This window comes from Taurulus bubalis (genome assembly GCF_910589615.1).
Source record: "Taurulus bubalis genome assembly, chromosome: 14".
NCBI classification, from domain to species: Eukaryota; Metazoa; Chordata; class Actinopteri; order Perciformes; family Cottidae; genus Taurulus; species Taurulus bubalis.
The window spans coordinates 16,188,470-16,205,684 of NC_136602.1; the positions used below are offsets into that span (position 1 = coordinate 16,188,470).

General features: G+C 41.8%; 1 protein-coding gene across 1 annotated transcript; it reads right to left on the bottom strand.

Annotated features, from left to right (window-relative positions):
- Positions 1-1,894: 1,894 nt before the first annotated feature.
- ston1 (stonin 1) lies at positions 1,895-16,108 on the bottom strand (the record flags this gene model as incomplete). The annotated part of the gene is made up of 13 exons (XM_079229553.1): positions 15,992-16,108; positions 9,590-11,535; positions 9,241-9,443; positions 9,095-9,156; positions 6,037-6,064; positions 5,199-5,300; positions 4,923-5,046; positions 4,776-4,825; positions 3,859-3,952; positions 3,192-3,757; positions 2,329-2,568; positions 2,099-2,188; positions 1,895-2,002 (listed from the first exon to the last, which is right to left on the bottom strand). Exons 2-13 carry the CDS (start codon positions 11,454-11,456, stop codon positions 1,895-1,897), a joined length of 3,534 nt encoding a protein of 1,177 aa, XP_079085679.1. The 5' UTR covers positions 11,457-11,535; positions 15,992-16,108.
- Between the last annotated feature and the right edge of the window lie 1,107 nt (positions 16,109-17,215).

Genomic DNA, 17,215 nt, shown 5'->3' on the forward strand with positions numbered 1-17,215 from the left:
CCCTCAACTCTGGGGATTTTATTAGGAACTTAAAGGAAGCATCTGCTGCTGAAAGTGTAGTATTTCTTTAAAATGTAGGTACATTCTCAGGCTTGTACATGGCAGGCATCAGATCAGATTTGATCTAGATTAGTTTACAAAGTGAGAAATTCATCAGTCAGGACCAAGACATCTCAAATTGAAGACAGCGGGTGCTGCCACCTGCATTTCTGCACAATAATGTGGCACAAAGAAGCAGATGGATGGAGCAGGAATGGGGAACAAATAAAACAGGCCAGTTTATTTGAAAATCTATCTGGAAGCACTGATGGCCACTTATGTGATCAAGATCAAAAACAATACTCTTGTGTAAGATGTTACAGGAAGAGACATTTAGTTATATTAAGGATCAATAAGTAATATACAATGAGTTAAATGTGATCAAACAGCAGTCTTTGTTTCAGCGCCATTTATTTGGTCATCGTCCTCAGGAGACTTGCCAGAGCAGCCACAGAAAATGTCCAATGAAGTTCAAGCTAAATATTAGTGCTGTTCAAAATGGGATTTCCATCAGAGATTTTAATAAAATGTTTTAAAAAGGGGTTATTAGTGTTTTACTTGTGCTAACCATCTTTATCAATTTCTTTCCCCATTTAGCATTTACTCAGCACCATCTTCCCATCATCACTGCTGACTCCTCGAAATGTTTGTATCTACAATGCTCAACTTTATTAATATAGTCTCTTTCTGATATCTGAGAAACGTTCTGAACAGACACATTTGGTTGGTTTCAGTGTGGCCATGCTCACCTTACTTATCGCTGTGGAATTTGGTTTATAGAACATTTTACATAAGTGATCTGCACTGCATCATATTTTTTTTTTTCTGATTTCATATCCCGTTAACTGTCTGTCCCCTCAGATTGAAAACTTACAAACCCTCAGGGGGTCCCCGCTCCCACGTGGGAACCACTGCTATAAAGCACAGTAGACCGTGTGAGAATGTGCACACTACACTATTTTGGATGTAATATTTGAAGCCGTTATACATCAAATTAACTTTACAATTTAATACGAAGGAAACACCACAAGGCCTGCAACAAAGACAGTCACAAGAAATGTGACAATACCTACAAAGTCAAACTGTCAAAAACATTTAAGGTTTTTTTCACTGATTTGTGAGTTGCTGCTGGAGCATCTCACCTCCCACATGGTTTCTTTCCCGTTGCGAGTAGCTGCTTGAGTGTCTATCCAAAACAGTCAAACATTAAATCGATTTTAGTGTCCATGCTGGCATTCATGAATTCATTTTGTCACATTTCAGTGAATTTGTACGTAGTAGTTTGGTTTAAATAGTGCAACGATAAAACCCTCATTAGAAAAATAATATGAAAACGACAGGATACAGGCTTGCACAGAAAAAAAGAAAAGAGTATTGAATGCAGCACAACAGTGCAGTTCAGTGTATTTGAAGCGTGATTAAAGGCAAGACATTACAACGTTTGAAAATCAAACAGCACATTAGGTACCCTCAAAGCAACATGATCATGACAGAAGAAAACATTCCAGATCAAATTATGTTTCGCTCCACTTAAGAAAACTATTTTCAGCAAAATATTATACAACATAAATTCATGCTGTTTGTCTCAGTAGACTGGATTTACGAGCAACGTTGTTAGTAATTGGTTCAAACATCGTAAACGACTTGCAGTATTGCTCTGATAATTATATAATGAAAAATTAAATAAAAAAGTACAGAAGTAAAAGTGGTGTTTTACACCAAATGGCATGTGTTTTTAACCAGATTACGCCACCCAGAGGTCTTAATTCCCTCATTACCTTCCCCTTTTAAATCAGTTTCCCCTCTTTATCTTAATCACATGATTATCTGATGCGTTCAAGGGAACTAAAGCTCATCACCACTCGGCTTCCCCAACAGCTTTAGAAAACACGTAGTCCCTGCCTCCATAACACATCACTCCATCCTTCAAATGAAACTTCCAGCGGTTCTTACTGCGGTGAATCTGCAACAGAAAGAACTTGTTATACAATATTAAGAGCTAATGATCAGCTCTTGTTGAGACAACAAAATGACCAACGTAGAGTCAAAATGTTCTTACTTTGTCATACTGGCAAACAATTACGTTGTCAGTGTCAAAGAGATCTGGGATGTCCTGCTCAATCACGTCATCACCTGAGTTCAAAGGATCCTGATTGATAGAACTGGGTTGTTTACTCATCAAGGGTCAAAGACATGCTGCGAAACATGACTGATGAATGTAATTTACACACAGATCAGGTGGAGTTTTCCCATAAACAGATAAGTGGTGTGACAAAATGCATTTCCAACCTCTTCCTCTATGTTAGCGAGTTCATCAGGTCCCTCGCCGCCGCTGCTGGAGGAGATGCTGTTGCCGTCGCTGCTTCCATCTCCGTCCTGCAGCGCCTTTATGGCCTCTGCGTTGATTATACCCAGGAAGTCGTTGTCTACCAGGGAAATGGCCTCTTCCTCTTCCATGTCAGAGTCGCCTAGAGGACCATCCAGCTGAACGATGTCCGACAGCTCGCTGTAGTTGAAGTCCAGGTCCAGCTTTGCAAGAATTGTGAGTAGAAATGGAACATTGTTGTGCCATGAGATCTTCAGGACATAGTGATCAAAAAACTTTAACGTCAGAAAGTTCACATAATTCAATTATCTTGACTTTTAGTGTGGGTCCAAAAATGCTGGATCCTACACTTCCCACAGTGTTTTTCATTAGACCCTCTCTGGTAAACATCAAAGTATTTTAAGACTCCACATTTTGTAGCACTGGTTGAGTGTCCCTTGAAGGAGTAGTACAACATTTTGGAAAATATACTTTTGCTTTCTTAAAAGAAAATTGGAATAAAAGAGCGAGATGTAAAGATAAATTCCTATTCTTGTCGATCTAAATATGAAGCTAAAGACAGCAGATGGCTACCAATGTTAACTTAACATAAAGCCTGGAAACGCCCAGCCAAAAATATAGTTTGGCACATAAAGTCCCACACAAAAAATGTGTTAATTACTGAGCGTTATATGTGCTGTTGGACATAAAGCAAATGAGTGCATTTCCCCAAAACTTTTGAAAACTATTAATTTAACAATGGACATCTGGACCTCAACAGCTAGAGTTTTGTGTCAATTTATGTTCTATGTATTTGCTGAAGGAGAAAATATTATTTAAAAATTACCCCAAGAACAGCCTCAGACTGGTCGTCAGTCTTTGCGGGCGCCAGATTTCTGGCCATTTCTGCCTTCTTCTTCTCCTCCTCAATCACTTCTTTCAGGATGTCATCGATGTCTCTGGTCTTTAACTGTCCCGTCTGTGTCAAAGCCGCCTCGGCGCTGATCTGGAAGTCTAACAACTGACTGCAGGGTGAATCGCTCATACTGAGGTTCACAGGTTCGGGTTGTGGACTTGGCTCATTTTCTTGCAGCGGGACCTCTGGCTCTGGATGCTCTGGGACCTGAGGCTGCGAGGGCTCAGCAGGAGGAACTAGCGACGGCTGGGGGAAGCTGCTCTGCTGACCGAGGAGGAAATTGGTCTTTGGATGTGGCAGCTGCTTGTCAGTGGTCGCTGGGAGAGAGGGCGGCTCCGCTTCCTGAGGAGGACGCAAGGTATTTGGTGCGGCTGCAGCCGGCTGAGGTGCAGGAGCTTCTCTCCGCTCACTGACCTTCTGCGTAAGTCGGCACAGAGGTGGCTGACCTGCTGGGGCCTGAGTTACCACGACAGGAACATTGACCTTGTAAAGTTGACCTCAGTGAGACAAAGGGGAAGATTGACATTTTAATTCAAACTATCAGTGCATGCTGCAGACTAAAGCAAACGTGGGCCGAGCTACACAAGTCATTTTGTACCAGAAGCTGTTTGTAGAGTGACTCCAGCTGGTATCTGCACTGGGTAAGTTAAGCCAGCAGGGAGAGAGAAAGTAGGAAGCATCTCTGAATTGTTCTGCAATGAAGGAAAATATAATATCAAACAGTGCATGATTACAAAATGTTGAGTTTATCAATAAAACATTGCAGATTGTTGTTTGAGTTTGGCCTCATTGATGCATTCATCATGCAGCAACAGGTCTGTATCACTGGTATCACTTTAAGCTGTAGTGTCAGCAAGTGAATATTACTAATAATAGCCCTTTATAGCAATTAAGAAGTATACTATGACAGCAATCTAACTGAATACATGTGGTTTGAATTACACGTTTTGAAGCACACAATGCAGATTGAAAAGTAATTTCTAGGGCTCACAAATCCAGATGGAAAGTTGTGTCTAAAAATTCAAAGCTGATCAAACTCAATTTGTGAAAATCTGGTCTAAATGTTTAAGTAAAGAAAAATCACTGCCAAAAATGTGATTGTTTTTAATTTGAACATCCAGGCTGCCAAGAATAAAATCTGCCTGCATGTAAACAATCAGACAGCTTTTTTTTATTATTTTCTTCATCAGGAGAGGAAGAAGTATAGCCCAAGATGACTTACGTTTGAGTCTGAAATTTACAAATCCATTTTAAACTATTTTTTTTACGCAACTAAATCTGAACTCCTGAACTTTAAACAACAACTCAAAGTTAAGTTATAAAAATGGGGAACTCAAACCACATACATTCAGATTTCTTTGCTCTAAATTCAACAGTGTTTACATTTCAACGTTGTGTTCAGTGGTGATTTAATTAAACGATAAGAAATCCAGTAGCTTTCAAGATTGAAATTATTATGTAAAAAGTCACATGAGGTCAGGGAGAAGATTAACTATAAATCTTGATGGAACTTGCCTTCATGGGGAAACTGTGGATATTCTGACTTGCAGGAATCACAACTGAGGCTGAGAGCAAAAAAATAAAAATAATCAGAGCCGAGCAGGTGATCAAACAAGAATCCACCAAGCATGAAGCAGTTCATTTCAAGCAGAGCTGCATCACCTGTGAGTTCTCGATCGGGCCGTGTGTAGTTGGCGGGGAGCTGCAGTACAAAGTTGGTCGAGTTGATATTATGTTTCCTGAAGTCTTCCATTGCTTTTGACTGCATCATCTTTGACTCCCAAAGCTGCACAGCAAGAAGACACAGCAGTTGGTCTTCCTGGTGTGGCGTATACGTCCTCACTCGATGGTCTAACTTGTTTGCAACCGGCGCATTGAGTCAAGATGTGCATCATGTCTATTTTTTATTTTTAAATGAAGCAGGACGATGCAACTCACATGTTTTAAATCGTCCAGGACGCGGTCTTCAAGCCCTTCATCAGAGAAGAGCTCCCTCATACTCTCAATGACATCATCAATGATGGACAAGTAGAATTTGGCCTGCAGTTGTTTACAAACACTGAAAGTCAGAAGCTGTGGAGCTGCGTATGATTTTACAAGCAACATATCAAACACCATTCAAATAATACCACTCATATGCAATGTTAATTCTGGATATTTTCTGGATAAGTCACTCTTTATTTCGGGTCACACGTCAGTAGTTCACAGTAGTATTTTTCTCGCTAGATTTTCATTTTCAGAATAGATTAAATATTACATTTGAATTAAAGTCCATTTATTTTGAGGTCCAAAATCAAATTTGCCTCAGAGAGCTTTACAATCTATAAACATAATGAGCCCAATCATGTTAGTTGTGCATTCAAGTCAATATAACATTAAATAAACAGAAATTCAAGTTAGAATGGTAGTGAATTAATGTCTTATTCATTTATTTGCAGGCTTCTTAAGGTGACAAAACCATCGTTGATCTTTTTATATATATATATATATATATATATATATATATATATATATATATATATTTTTTTTTTTTTTTTTTTTATGTCGACATTTGCAAGCTCGGCAACATGGATGAAATTGCACTGAGCTATTCTAAATAAATAACTCAAGGCTCAGAAAAAAAAAATATCAAGTTATATTTGAATAGAAAGGGTGCCTTCAGGAGCACATTTATGAGTAAGGGTAGCTGGCCAGCTAGTTTAGCTTAGTAGTCCGCATGTAGCCCCTCTAGTTAAACCACTAGTTTAAATCACTAGTTATACGCAGCTTTGCTTACCACGGGCCCCGTGTTGGTCAGCATGGTTCAAGGCAAACGGTGACAATGGACTTTGGGAACATATCACCGTGGCTGTATTAAAAATACCGACACCTCAAGGTGGTGACGTCAGACTGCTTGGACCGCACCAACATCTCGGCGAATGAACACACAGGTGAGAGTAATAAGGCTCCACAGACACGTGATTGGAGCCGAGACCTTCACGTTTTGTTTGGATTAATTCCCAGGAAGTTGGAAATAAGTATTTTTATTTGTTCTTAAAAATAAGCTTGACATTTATTTATTTTGCATTGTGCGTCTCATTATATTTAACAATCAAAACACTTCTGTGACTCCTTTCGCATATTCATGGGGTTAGCAACACTTTTGATGGCGTTGGTCACATTTCAATGAGGCGGCGGTGAGAACTTCTTTTGCAGCTTGAGAGGCATCATGTCCGAGCTGTTTAAAGGACCTTACATCCGCCCACAACCAAATACATCCTTATGTTGAATATGGCCTCAGTAGGCTTCCGTAGAGACTTAGTTGTGCTTTTAGAGAGACTCAAATAGCTCTGTCCAACACAGCTCTAGTTTTCTGGTTACTTTCAACAGAGAGGATGTTGCACATGTGCCACAGTGCTAGGGGGCTCAGTCTGATCACACACAAAAACAATGCCAGGAGTTAAAAATGACAAAACAGCATATTTTGAACTTGGTTTTCAATATACTGTATATCTGCAGCAGCAGGGACTGTGATCCTTGCTTCCTCCCAACATCTGTTTGGTAAAGCTGGCACACTTTCAACACTGTAGGTTGATTCCTCTGATGAGGAGGATGAGAAGAGCGCTGTGGTTCAAAAGCAGCAACATGAGCAGCCAATGACACGGCTCAGCTGTCAATTCAGGAAAGCCACTCTGGACTCAGATAGAAGCTCTCCTTATATATATATATATATATATATATATATATATATATATATAAAAACAATTCATGTGATGGAAGCAACCACGGTGAATTTGCTGTGACAAACACTGCCCCCTATCGTGATCAACAGAACTAACAACTAATCTAGAAACCTGATCTAGTTACTGGTATCATTTTAAATTGAGAAATACAAACAAAAATCAATGAAGTGCAACTGTTATCGTTTTCGATTTAAAATTTGCACTCACTTTTAAGGTTAAATAACCATGTTTTTTTGTGTTTAAGAGAAACATCCTAAAGTATAAACACTCAAAGACCATAACAAATATAATTAATAACAAGGAACCAGCTGGTGAAAAGCAGGGACTGAAAGGTCTGAGGCTGAGGCTTTGTTAAATAGAGTCTTGCATTATTAAATTTAATTCAACTCATATGCACCTATGAACAATCAGTCAATCAAATAACACAAATAACACAGTGTTGCGTGTCATTTATTGAGCAGCCTGTCATTACTCACAGCTGGATGTCTGTCAACAAAACTGAAATGATAGCGACACGGAGTTAGGTTGTGCTGTTTTGACACTCAGATTTGTTTGTTTTGCTCCTTTTTTAATAACTAATGCATATTATTTTGGCGTTTCATCCATTTGCAGCTCTCCATTAGCTCTTCATTTACCGCAACATAAAGTTAGGTTCTCTTATACTTCGGAGAAGTCTTAAGAACATCTGTGAAGAAGTACCATGAGACAGTTTTAATTTAATTCTTTACTCTTGATGTACATCATATCCAGCTTAAGCCAGGTACCTTACACATTAAAGTCATCACTGAATCCCTTGTTGTTCACGAGGAAGGCTCACCAGTCTTTTTAATTTTTTATCCAACCTATTCACAACCCAGTGGCAGAAAAATCACATAATAAAGATTTGCTTTTTTGTTTAAATATAATTACAGTCCTCCAGAACACAACCTTAGTATAAAGTCAAAGGTCAATTTGAGGTAAGCAACACAAGTAATGAGTTGTATTCCATGTGAAATAAAGAAGAAATATGAATTTCTCACTTTACGTAATAATACAAATAAAAATAGTACCATATGTTGCACAGTGAATTTCGGACCTGACGAGTTTGAGCATAGCTGCTACTCTACAACCTTTTGAAGAAACGCTCAAACAGGCGGGTCAGTCCTGTTGGGTTAGTTTCAAACTGCAACTAGTCTCATTTTGTAAATGCACATAATCTGTATTTGGCAAACCCTTCAAATAGGACATTATTCTGCAGCCTTTTTGGGCCAAAGATGTTGTGAGAGGAATTATATAATTATGGTTTTCTCTCATGTTGCTTTGAACGTTTTGATCAGCGTGTCTCACTGCTGAGAACGGCTGCTAATTGGCTTTGAGCCGGAGTCAGTTCATCCCTAATTATTGTGATTAGGGACACTTCAGACAAATACTGATGGGGCTCAGAATGGAGTGACCCACCTTTGAAACAATGTATTTGTACAACTATAATCGCATAATCGCATAACTCAAATAACCCACTTTTTTTTAAACATATTTGTTGTGATGCTTAATGATACAAGGGGGACGGCAAACTATTGCCATGCCACTGTCGCATATCATTTAGTACAAATGTTGAGGATTATAGCAAAATTAATACATTTGAAAGTAAGTGAACTTTAAATGTTGCCGGGCAACAAAAAGGGCCCGACCCTAAACATCTGCTGACGATAAAAAAGATTCTCAAACACTTTGAATATTGCTCATTACTTAAGCTGGTTATCTCATGTAGCCTGTTCGGCGTACATTTATTGAGGCTGCCAATCATTCTGGAGGGCAGTGCAGATGACGCAAATGCAAGCTTATATACAGTACTCGTATAAACTGTAGGCGCACAGTTAATAAATCTATTAATTGTAAAGTGCTAGGCAAAAGGACCACATTTTTTATTAGGTCTAGACTAATTCAGTCTCAGTTAAAAGATGCAAAATCGGTTAACCTCCATGAGAAATACTACCAGGCTACAAGTAATTAAATAAATTTGATTCCAGATATAAGCAGAAAGTCCCTCATCACCCTTGTTTTTGTTCTTTTTTTTTTTGTCATTCCTTTTCACCAAAGGGATAACGTCCTCGTCAGAGATTCTTCGATCATCACTGCGTCATGCAGCCGGATTGCTTCTGCGACTCTGTTTCAATCCATTTCTTTTCCACCTCCACCTGAAAAACACAAAAATTAGGTTAGTTGCACTGTGTTTTCTCGTGAATTGAACGAGACATTATCACACTGGTGAGCCTTCTTACCTGACAATGATAGCGTGTCCAACTGGTTACATGTTTCTGCGGCTGGATGTCGTTCGCAGAGCCCAGCGACTTCACCCTGGTCTGTGACACCACTGCGCCCATAATTTCACATTCCATCGTGACAAACGGGTACCAGTCGCTTGGGATCTCCTGGTCGGATCCCAGCTCCAGCTTGCAAGAAAATGAATGGGGATGATCCACTGCTGCATGGGAGAAAACAAAGTTCACTTGTAGTTAGAGTGTCACACCCCTGAGCGGCAGACATACTGACGACAAGCACAGAAGCCACGGCGCTAATGAGAAGATGATATGTTAAGCTATAGTGCGGGGCGGAATTTTAATCTCTTACCCGTATTCTTCGCAGGCAGTCTGTCGATCCTCCACACGATGGCTGAGTATACATTCTCATACTTGACAGTGCCGATGGTCACCTGCATGACAGGCTGTGAGTCTCCAGCGCCGACAGCGCCCAAGCAGGCATTTCTGTTCATACGGGCCTTCAGTGACCTCTGCCGCAGCAAGGCCACGGTCTGCGTCACTTTGACCCAGTCGCCTGGCACCGGCACGCGGATCACTACATTCTCACACAGTGGGTACGTGTCTGACACCCCCACTGTCGAAGGGAAGGTGGCCGACATGTTAAGAAAGGCCTGGAGCTCCACATAGGCACCTTGAACCGTGACAACAGCTTTACACGAGAAGGGGATTTCTGTGCAGCCCAAAATCGCCGTCTTATAGCGCATCAGTTCCACCCTGCAGGCATCCGGAGGTGAGAACTTCACCAGCCGGGACCTCTGAAACTCTGTCTCATTCACAGACTTGTGAAAATAGCAGTCCGCGATCTCCATCCAGAGTTCCCCGTCCTCCTCTGTCCCGTAGCTGGAGTTAAAGCGCATCAGCCCGAGATCGTTAAGGGCCAGAAAACAATCCCCTAGTCCGTTCAGGAAAGCCAGACAGTGAATCTGGGTGAAGGCTGTCCGCTCCATGACCTCTCCAAACTTATCCAGCTGTACCCAGATATGATCAGTGATCTGCAGGGACAGCTCCTGCTCCTCGTAGTGCCGCCTCTGCTGGTGGTGCAAACACAATTTGAAGATTTCCTCTTCCATGGAGACGACCAGGTCCTTCATGTCGTCGTGCACCGTGGAGCCAAACTTGAGCAGCTCTTCCGCCTCCGCCTCGTGACTGACCTCCAGCTTCGGGTGGTAGCGCTTCTTTTCTGTGTACGAGAAATGTTCCACTTTGACCGAGAGGACTTTGCGGGGCTCGCCGTAGCTTTCCAGTTTAAGATCCGAGAGCCTGCACTGGGGAAGGAGCTGCAACTCCTTGAACGGCTTCTCCAGCCCTTTCTCGTAGTACATCTGCAGCACGCCTCCCGGCAGCAAGCGCAGGTAGATCGGCCCCCACTGTCGCGAGGACATGCGGTTCTTTTTCTCAGGAATCCTGAGCAAGACAGACCAGCCGTCTCTCTTCTGGCTACGAAACAGACCCCGAGGAACGAACTGCGACGCGCCCTCGCTAAGCACCTCGCTTTTGCAACTCAGCCGCCTCTCCCCATCTTTTTCCATCTCCGTCTCCGTCTCCGTCTCGCGGTCCGATCCTGCTTGTAGGCCTTCCAGTTGGTGGCAGACGTAGGAGAAGGAGCTCTGGAGGTGGTCACGCGAAGGCTCATCGCCGTCTTTGGTCCGAATGAAGAAACGTGGTAGGCTGTTTTCCGCTTCCGAGTCTGAGGAGGAGCTGTCCACATCTGCGCTGTGTGTAGATCCATCCCAGAAGGGGTTATAGTGTCCCGAGCGCCCCTGGAAAGAAGGGAAAGGGCTTGGGCCATCTGAGGTTTGATGCAGGCCCTCCTGTGCAGGCGAGGGAACCGAGGTGGTAGACGTGCTGGAGAAACTCCGGAAGAAGTTGTTTTTTTCTGCCGTGTTGGAGTGAAATGGCGACGCACTGGTAGGAACCCCACTCACAGGAGTGCAAGAGGGTGTGTTACACGGTACACAGGAACTTCCACTAAGACTGGAGTGGCTTTGCGGGGATTTCAGAGAACTATTGAAGCTCCAGGAAGTGTCTCTGATCGGAGGAAGGACTAATTTCAGACCATTGGGACGCGGTACCGATGCTTTGATAAGCCCTGGTGACTGTAGGGGCTTTTGAGGTGACGAGAGCGGCGTGCTGTCATCTTCAAATGTGACCCAGTTTGAGTGATTTGTGGAACACATGGCTGAAGAGGTCTGATCGCCAGTTCAAATCAGCGATTCCTCCTTTGTTGGGTCAACTGCCCCCCCAAAGCCTTTTCATCTGCAAGAAAACAAATAGGTACCATTAGACAATGCAAAATAAAGTTTCGTCTTACGTTATTTTTGTTTACATAGGTGAAATCTCAAGATGTTCCAGAGGTACGACATATGCTCTTGTATGGATCAGTTCCCTGAAAGGCTGAGCGTCCATTTATCAGAGAGAGAGAGCTCCTGGGGATATAAATAAAACATATTTCCTTAAAGTACTCCATTAAAACGTAATGAGGGAGTGACCTTGAAAACCTGGAACAACATAATCATGTTAACACCACAATTAACTAAGGCTCGTTTGATGTTAACGCTGAGGCAAGCACTCTGCAGTGCGGTGTCAAACTGCAGCAGATTCTCTCCCGGTGACACCGGATTAGAGCTTTTCTTTAATCCTTCATACAAACATGTAAGAACTGAACTGTTCTGCAGGTGCACAATCGGAATAGAGCAAACAGTCTTATCGACCACCTTCATGCATGTGTGACAAATTCGACCAAATGCACCGCTAATATATTTTTTCCTTTTATTTGGATAATTTTTGCAGGCACTGCAGATACAGCACTGTGGCCTTTATTCTTAGGGCAATAACTTTGTTTAACAGTAGTTTGTAGCGTAGGTTTGCAGCAAAGTATCGGACGGGCAGGGCAAATACAACAGTATTGTCATTTTCGAAATTATGTTATCAGTCATTTTTATTTGTCCAGTACTTTGATTTCTGACCAAATATCTGCAAAAACTAACAGCATTTTCATCAGCCTCAGCTGTACTTTGTGTTTAGTGCTAATCAGCAAATATTAACATGCTACCATGTGAAACTAAAATGTTGAAACCTGGTACCATGTGAACATAGCACGCTGACATTAGCATTTAGATACAGCGCTGCAGCCTTTATTCTACACCGTTACTCCTATTGGTATCGTGATACATGGGCGAGGCCAGTGAAACACCACTGTGATTCTAATTCTTAACAATACTTTGAGCTATGCACAAAAATATATTCTTCCATTCAAACTTTGGAAAACAAAGATTAGAAACAATGTACTCAACAGGGGAAAATCTTTTGTATCCATACATTCTGACAAATTGACACTGGGTTTCTGGAAGGATTGCGGTACATAAAGGTGATGTGTTTTTAGAAGCTCCCTCTGGAGCAGAGGAGGAAATGCTCCGAGAATTTTTGCAATTCAAAAAGAGAAAAGTTCTGGTGTTCAAAGGTTCTGCATTTGAAATTGGTGAACTAAAATGTTATATTTTAGACGTACCGGGCTTTGAAATTAGCATAGTCTAAATATTTCATTGCAAGCCTGCGTGCAAGAAAGGTTAGCTATGGCGGCAAAGATCCTGCCTCATTAACTGTGAAGCAGGTAGAAAGTGGTACAGCAGCTTCAGGGAGGAGCGAGGCTGGTTAAATGTATCCTCGTCTTTCAATATAGGTCTTAAAGTTGGAAGAGGGTGGGATAATACGGAACAATGACATTCAGGCTAGTTAGCAAACGGGCAGAGAGTGAACATGCTGCAATATTTACACAATTGTTCTGTTAATTCCCCCGTCAGTCCATCACACTGTGTCTTCTGATGTGCTGGCAGCTCTGGTCTCACCAACATCAAGCTCACAAGGCCACGGAGAAGAAGCCACTTTCAAAATTGTTGAAGCTTCATCTCCCCTATAACAATCTGGGGGGGGGGGAATAATTGAAAGCATAAAGCCTCAATTACAGCCTTCTTCCTGCCTTCAAGATCACAGCGGTGACTTTGCACGAGGGAGACATCCAGTGGCAAGTTCCTCCTGCTATGAATAAACAAGGAAGCGGGGGTTCTGGTTTAGGGTAGTGCATTGACAAGTCTTCAGTCAAACACTGGAGAACATCTTTCTAATGAGGGGATGTTTGCAATGGCACACAGACATCCAACGTGTTCATCCTGCCTCGGCGACTCACAGAATCCCTCAGCTTTGGTTCAAAAGAGTCGGGCACCGAGAAGATTGAGTTCTCCGCGGGGGTTACCGACACTTTCCAGTCTGCCGTCTCTTTCTGGGTTCTCTCGGAGGCAGTAAAGCAACGAGACGCGGCTAAATCTACAGAGGACGAGAAATTACATTCCACACATTCCTCTGGGACAAGCAGCTTTGCACACAGGAAATACCAGCCTGCTCTGTCCCTGTGAACTGACAACAAATATTATCTTAATGTCCATTTTTATCAAATCCCCCACCCACACAACATTTTTTGCCAGATATTAATACGTTCTGGGTTGTCTGGTTGTTTATCACTATCAAACATAACAAAACAGAATTGAAGAAGGAGCCTGGGGATGAAGATGGGCCTATTACAGTAATTAGGTGTTTTGTAAACCTATAAAACAAGTCTGAGGAATTACTTTGACAAGTTTAACCTTATTTTTCACTGTTATCATGTCGAGACTTGGGAGGTGGTGAAATCTCACACACCTATAACTTGATGACAAGACTAATCATGTCTCTCTTACCAACGCCGTTCAGGTTTGTTCCCAGTTAAATAGCAACGTTAATCCCATACATTAGGTCTAGATTAAGTTTATCATTACTACACTTAGAGAAATCACTACCCTCGCTTCCCTGCGGAAGGCAATATATTGTACACACCTCACTGACTATAACTTGCAGTCACTTAAGTGTAATTATTGGGTTGTATGTAGCCAAAAAGATGCAGTCATCAGCTTTAAAAAAGAGGCCAGTCAGCTCTTTGATATGAAAGCCAACAGATCCATTTACAGGTCCAACTGTCCAAACGGCAAAATGATCATGCGTCTCGAATAATGTGACAACTTCTCACAAACTCACATAAATTTCCATCCGCAAAGAGGAACAGCAAGCCGATGCTAACCATCAGGGATACGAGAAAACATATGCTACTTCTTGGTATTCAACCGAATGTGTAGGATATCTTAATTGCAACGATCATTTCATTCAAGATTAAAGTCCATTCCCAGGAGGAGCTCTTGTTATTTTGCCTCTACTGCAATTCCTGACTGCTGTGACAGAAAGGACAAATCCCTTGCTGACAGGAAGCAGGAACAGCCGCCTGACAAATGATGACTGGGAGGAAACTATTGTGGTTTAGGAATAAAACTGCTGGGTAAAAAAAAAAAAAACACTTTGGAACTTTAACAAACAGATGCTTCCTGATTAAACGAGACAATGTCCTGTGGGATACTCCGTATGATTCCTGTGTATTCACACTATGGAGTGGATCATTTCCCTTTGGAAAAGTATATAAATAAAACTAAATAAAACACTGTCTCTTTTTCATTTGATGGGAGAGTACTACTGTTGTGACCACAATGACTGTATAATAATCTATAGTGCAGAGCTGACACTGGGATGACCCATTTCCAGTGGCAACACTAGCGCTGTTCCGCAAAGTGAGCTCAGTTCTCCCATCAAAACAAAGCAGAAGAGAAAGTTTGGGGGCCGCTGCTTTTGTCTCCTCACGCCTTAAACAAACAGAATAGATAAACGCTGCGTCAGCTGTATCATGTACAATAATTCCAGGGTATTCTTTTTTTTTTCTTTCCCCCAGTTCAGAAAAGCATGACTGGAAAAAATAAATAAGCAGGAATGAATGGAAGACGTTTCTGTCAGCTGAAGCACTAAAAAAAGAAACAATTTCAAAAACGAATAACCAGTTTCCACTTCTGCATTTAGTTTACTCAAGCAGAAGTGATTCATTTTGATCCCAGACACTTCGGGATAACTAATAATAAACTAATGGAAAATGTGCATTTTATGTATATTTTAGAGCACACTAAAAGGAAGATGGTGTCACTTTTGAAAGAAGAGTCTTCCCTCTTGCAAAGTGGTTTTGCTGCTGCAGCTTTACGTCCCATGGGAGCAAACTTTAACTGATTATCATTTTTTGCAACAGAGAACAAACCACTGTGTTGCGTTGTTTCCTAACAATAGATGCACACAACAATGCTACAAATAAATCGGATCCTTTCTTCGTTGAAACACATCTTGAAACATTGTTGTCACAGAGCATTCCTGCAGCGTGGGGTCGGTAAATGCCAGACAAACCCACGAGTTGCCGGTGTGTGTGTGTGTGTGTGTGTGTGTGTGTGTGTGTGTGTGTGTGTGTGTGTGTGTGTGTGTTGTGTGTTGTGTGTAACAACTCGGGCTGGAGAAAGAAAACAGGACCAGCGTGTTGTCATCCACAACAGAGCCAGGCCCGCGTCCCGCAGCAGAGGGGCCCACTTCTGGGATCACTTCTGCGCCTTTGTGCTCGCGCAAAGTCCGAGTAAAGTTGTCACTCAACTCCACTCGGCTTTGTGAGCGAAACATACGCCATTCACTGACAACACAGTCGACGCTCACGAAGAGTGGACCGACACGGTTTTTAAGTCGTTTCTGGCAGACATGAACTATCTCAGCTCTCTGAAAAAAAACAAAAAAGCAGAGCTGAGCGCGAGCGGAAGAGAGAAATACTCACAGATTCACAAGGGCTCGTTCACTTAATTCGGGTCATGACTTCTGTTTAATGGACGCGTCTGTACTCTTGATCTCGGCCGGTTTTCCTCAAAATGGCAGAGTGTAAATCCTGGGAGTTTTACTAGCGCAGCGCTTCCCCTCCCGAGTTCACACAGACTGTCCTGCAGCGGGACACTTTGGGAATGAGCAGCGCCGTGCTGCGTTCGTGACTGTAGGAAATGTCGAAATCCGGAGATGGGCGCGCATATCACACAGCAAGCACACAGGGAGATATTCAAGTGAAGTAATAAGTAAGATTATAGGCCAACTGGTTGTATCCCTGTGCTTGGAAATAAACAATGCTCATACACTTTCATTAAATTAACCCATGTTCTGCCAAACAAATGATCAATTTAATAATTTTTATTGTTCAGGTTTCTAGGCTGTGTATCAAAAAACTGGAGATTTACCTAGAAACATTACATGCAAGTCAAATCATATGCATGCAGTGAGGCCAACATATAACAACATATATTTACAACGTTGGGCCGTAGTGCAGTATTGCAATTTTACAGATTCAGCAAAGGATGGATTTGAATAAAGTGTGAATCACAGAAGCTACAAGAGGGCTTCCAATAAAACATACAAGGATGTTTATGAGGAATAAAAGGGTTTGTCCCTTCATTTCTTTGACACTATTTGTAAGAAAACACTTTAAACTCTGCCTTGTTATCTTTCTGCCTATATTTAGAAGTATATATTTCAAGCTGGATATTTCGGCTGACCACTTTTCCACAATTCTGTGGAACTGTTCAAAACTGTTCTTACAATCAATCTGCAGTCTCTGTGCTTTTTGAATTGCAAAAATGTTAAACTTCACATTTTTATTATGTCATCATTATTGGCCGAAAGCTCTTGAATGCACAAATAAGTGGTAGTTATTATTACTTTGACCTCTAATGTACCAAGAGTTCATGAAAGCATCATGCATTCCAACTAAAACGACACAACATACATTTCCTTCCAAATAAAGTGACGGCATCAAACAGTCATCTTTCAGTTCTCACATGTCAACGGTACTACCTCATTTCCCAGTGGTTAGGGTGTGTTAAGGGCTGTTTCATTTTTTAAATTACAGGCAACTGAAAAGCCAAGTCTCCTCCAACTCTCAAATGCAGCACGAAAAGACACAACAGGATCATTGATAACCAGGTGAATCTAAATACATGAAGCATTTAAATGTTGA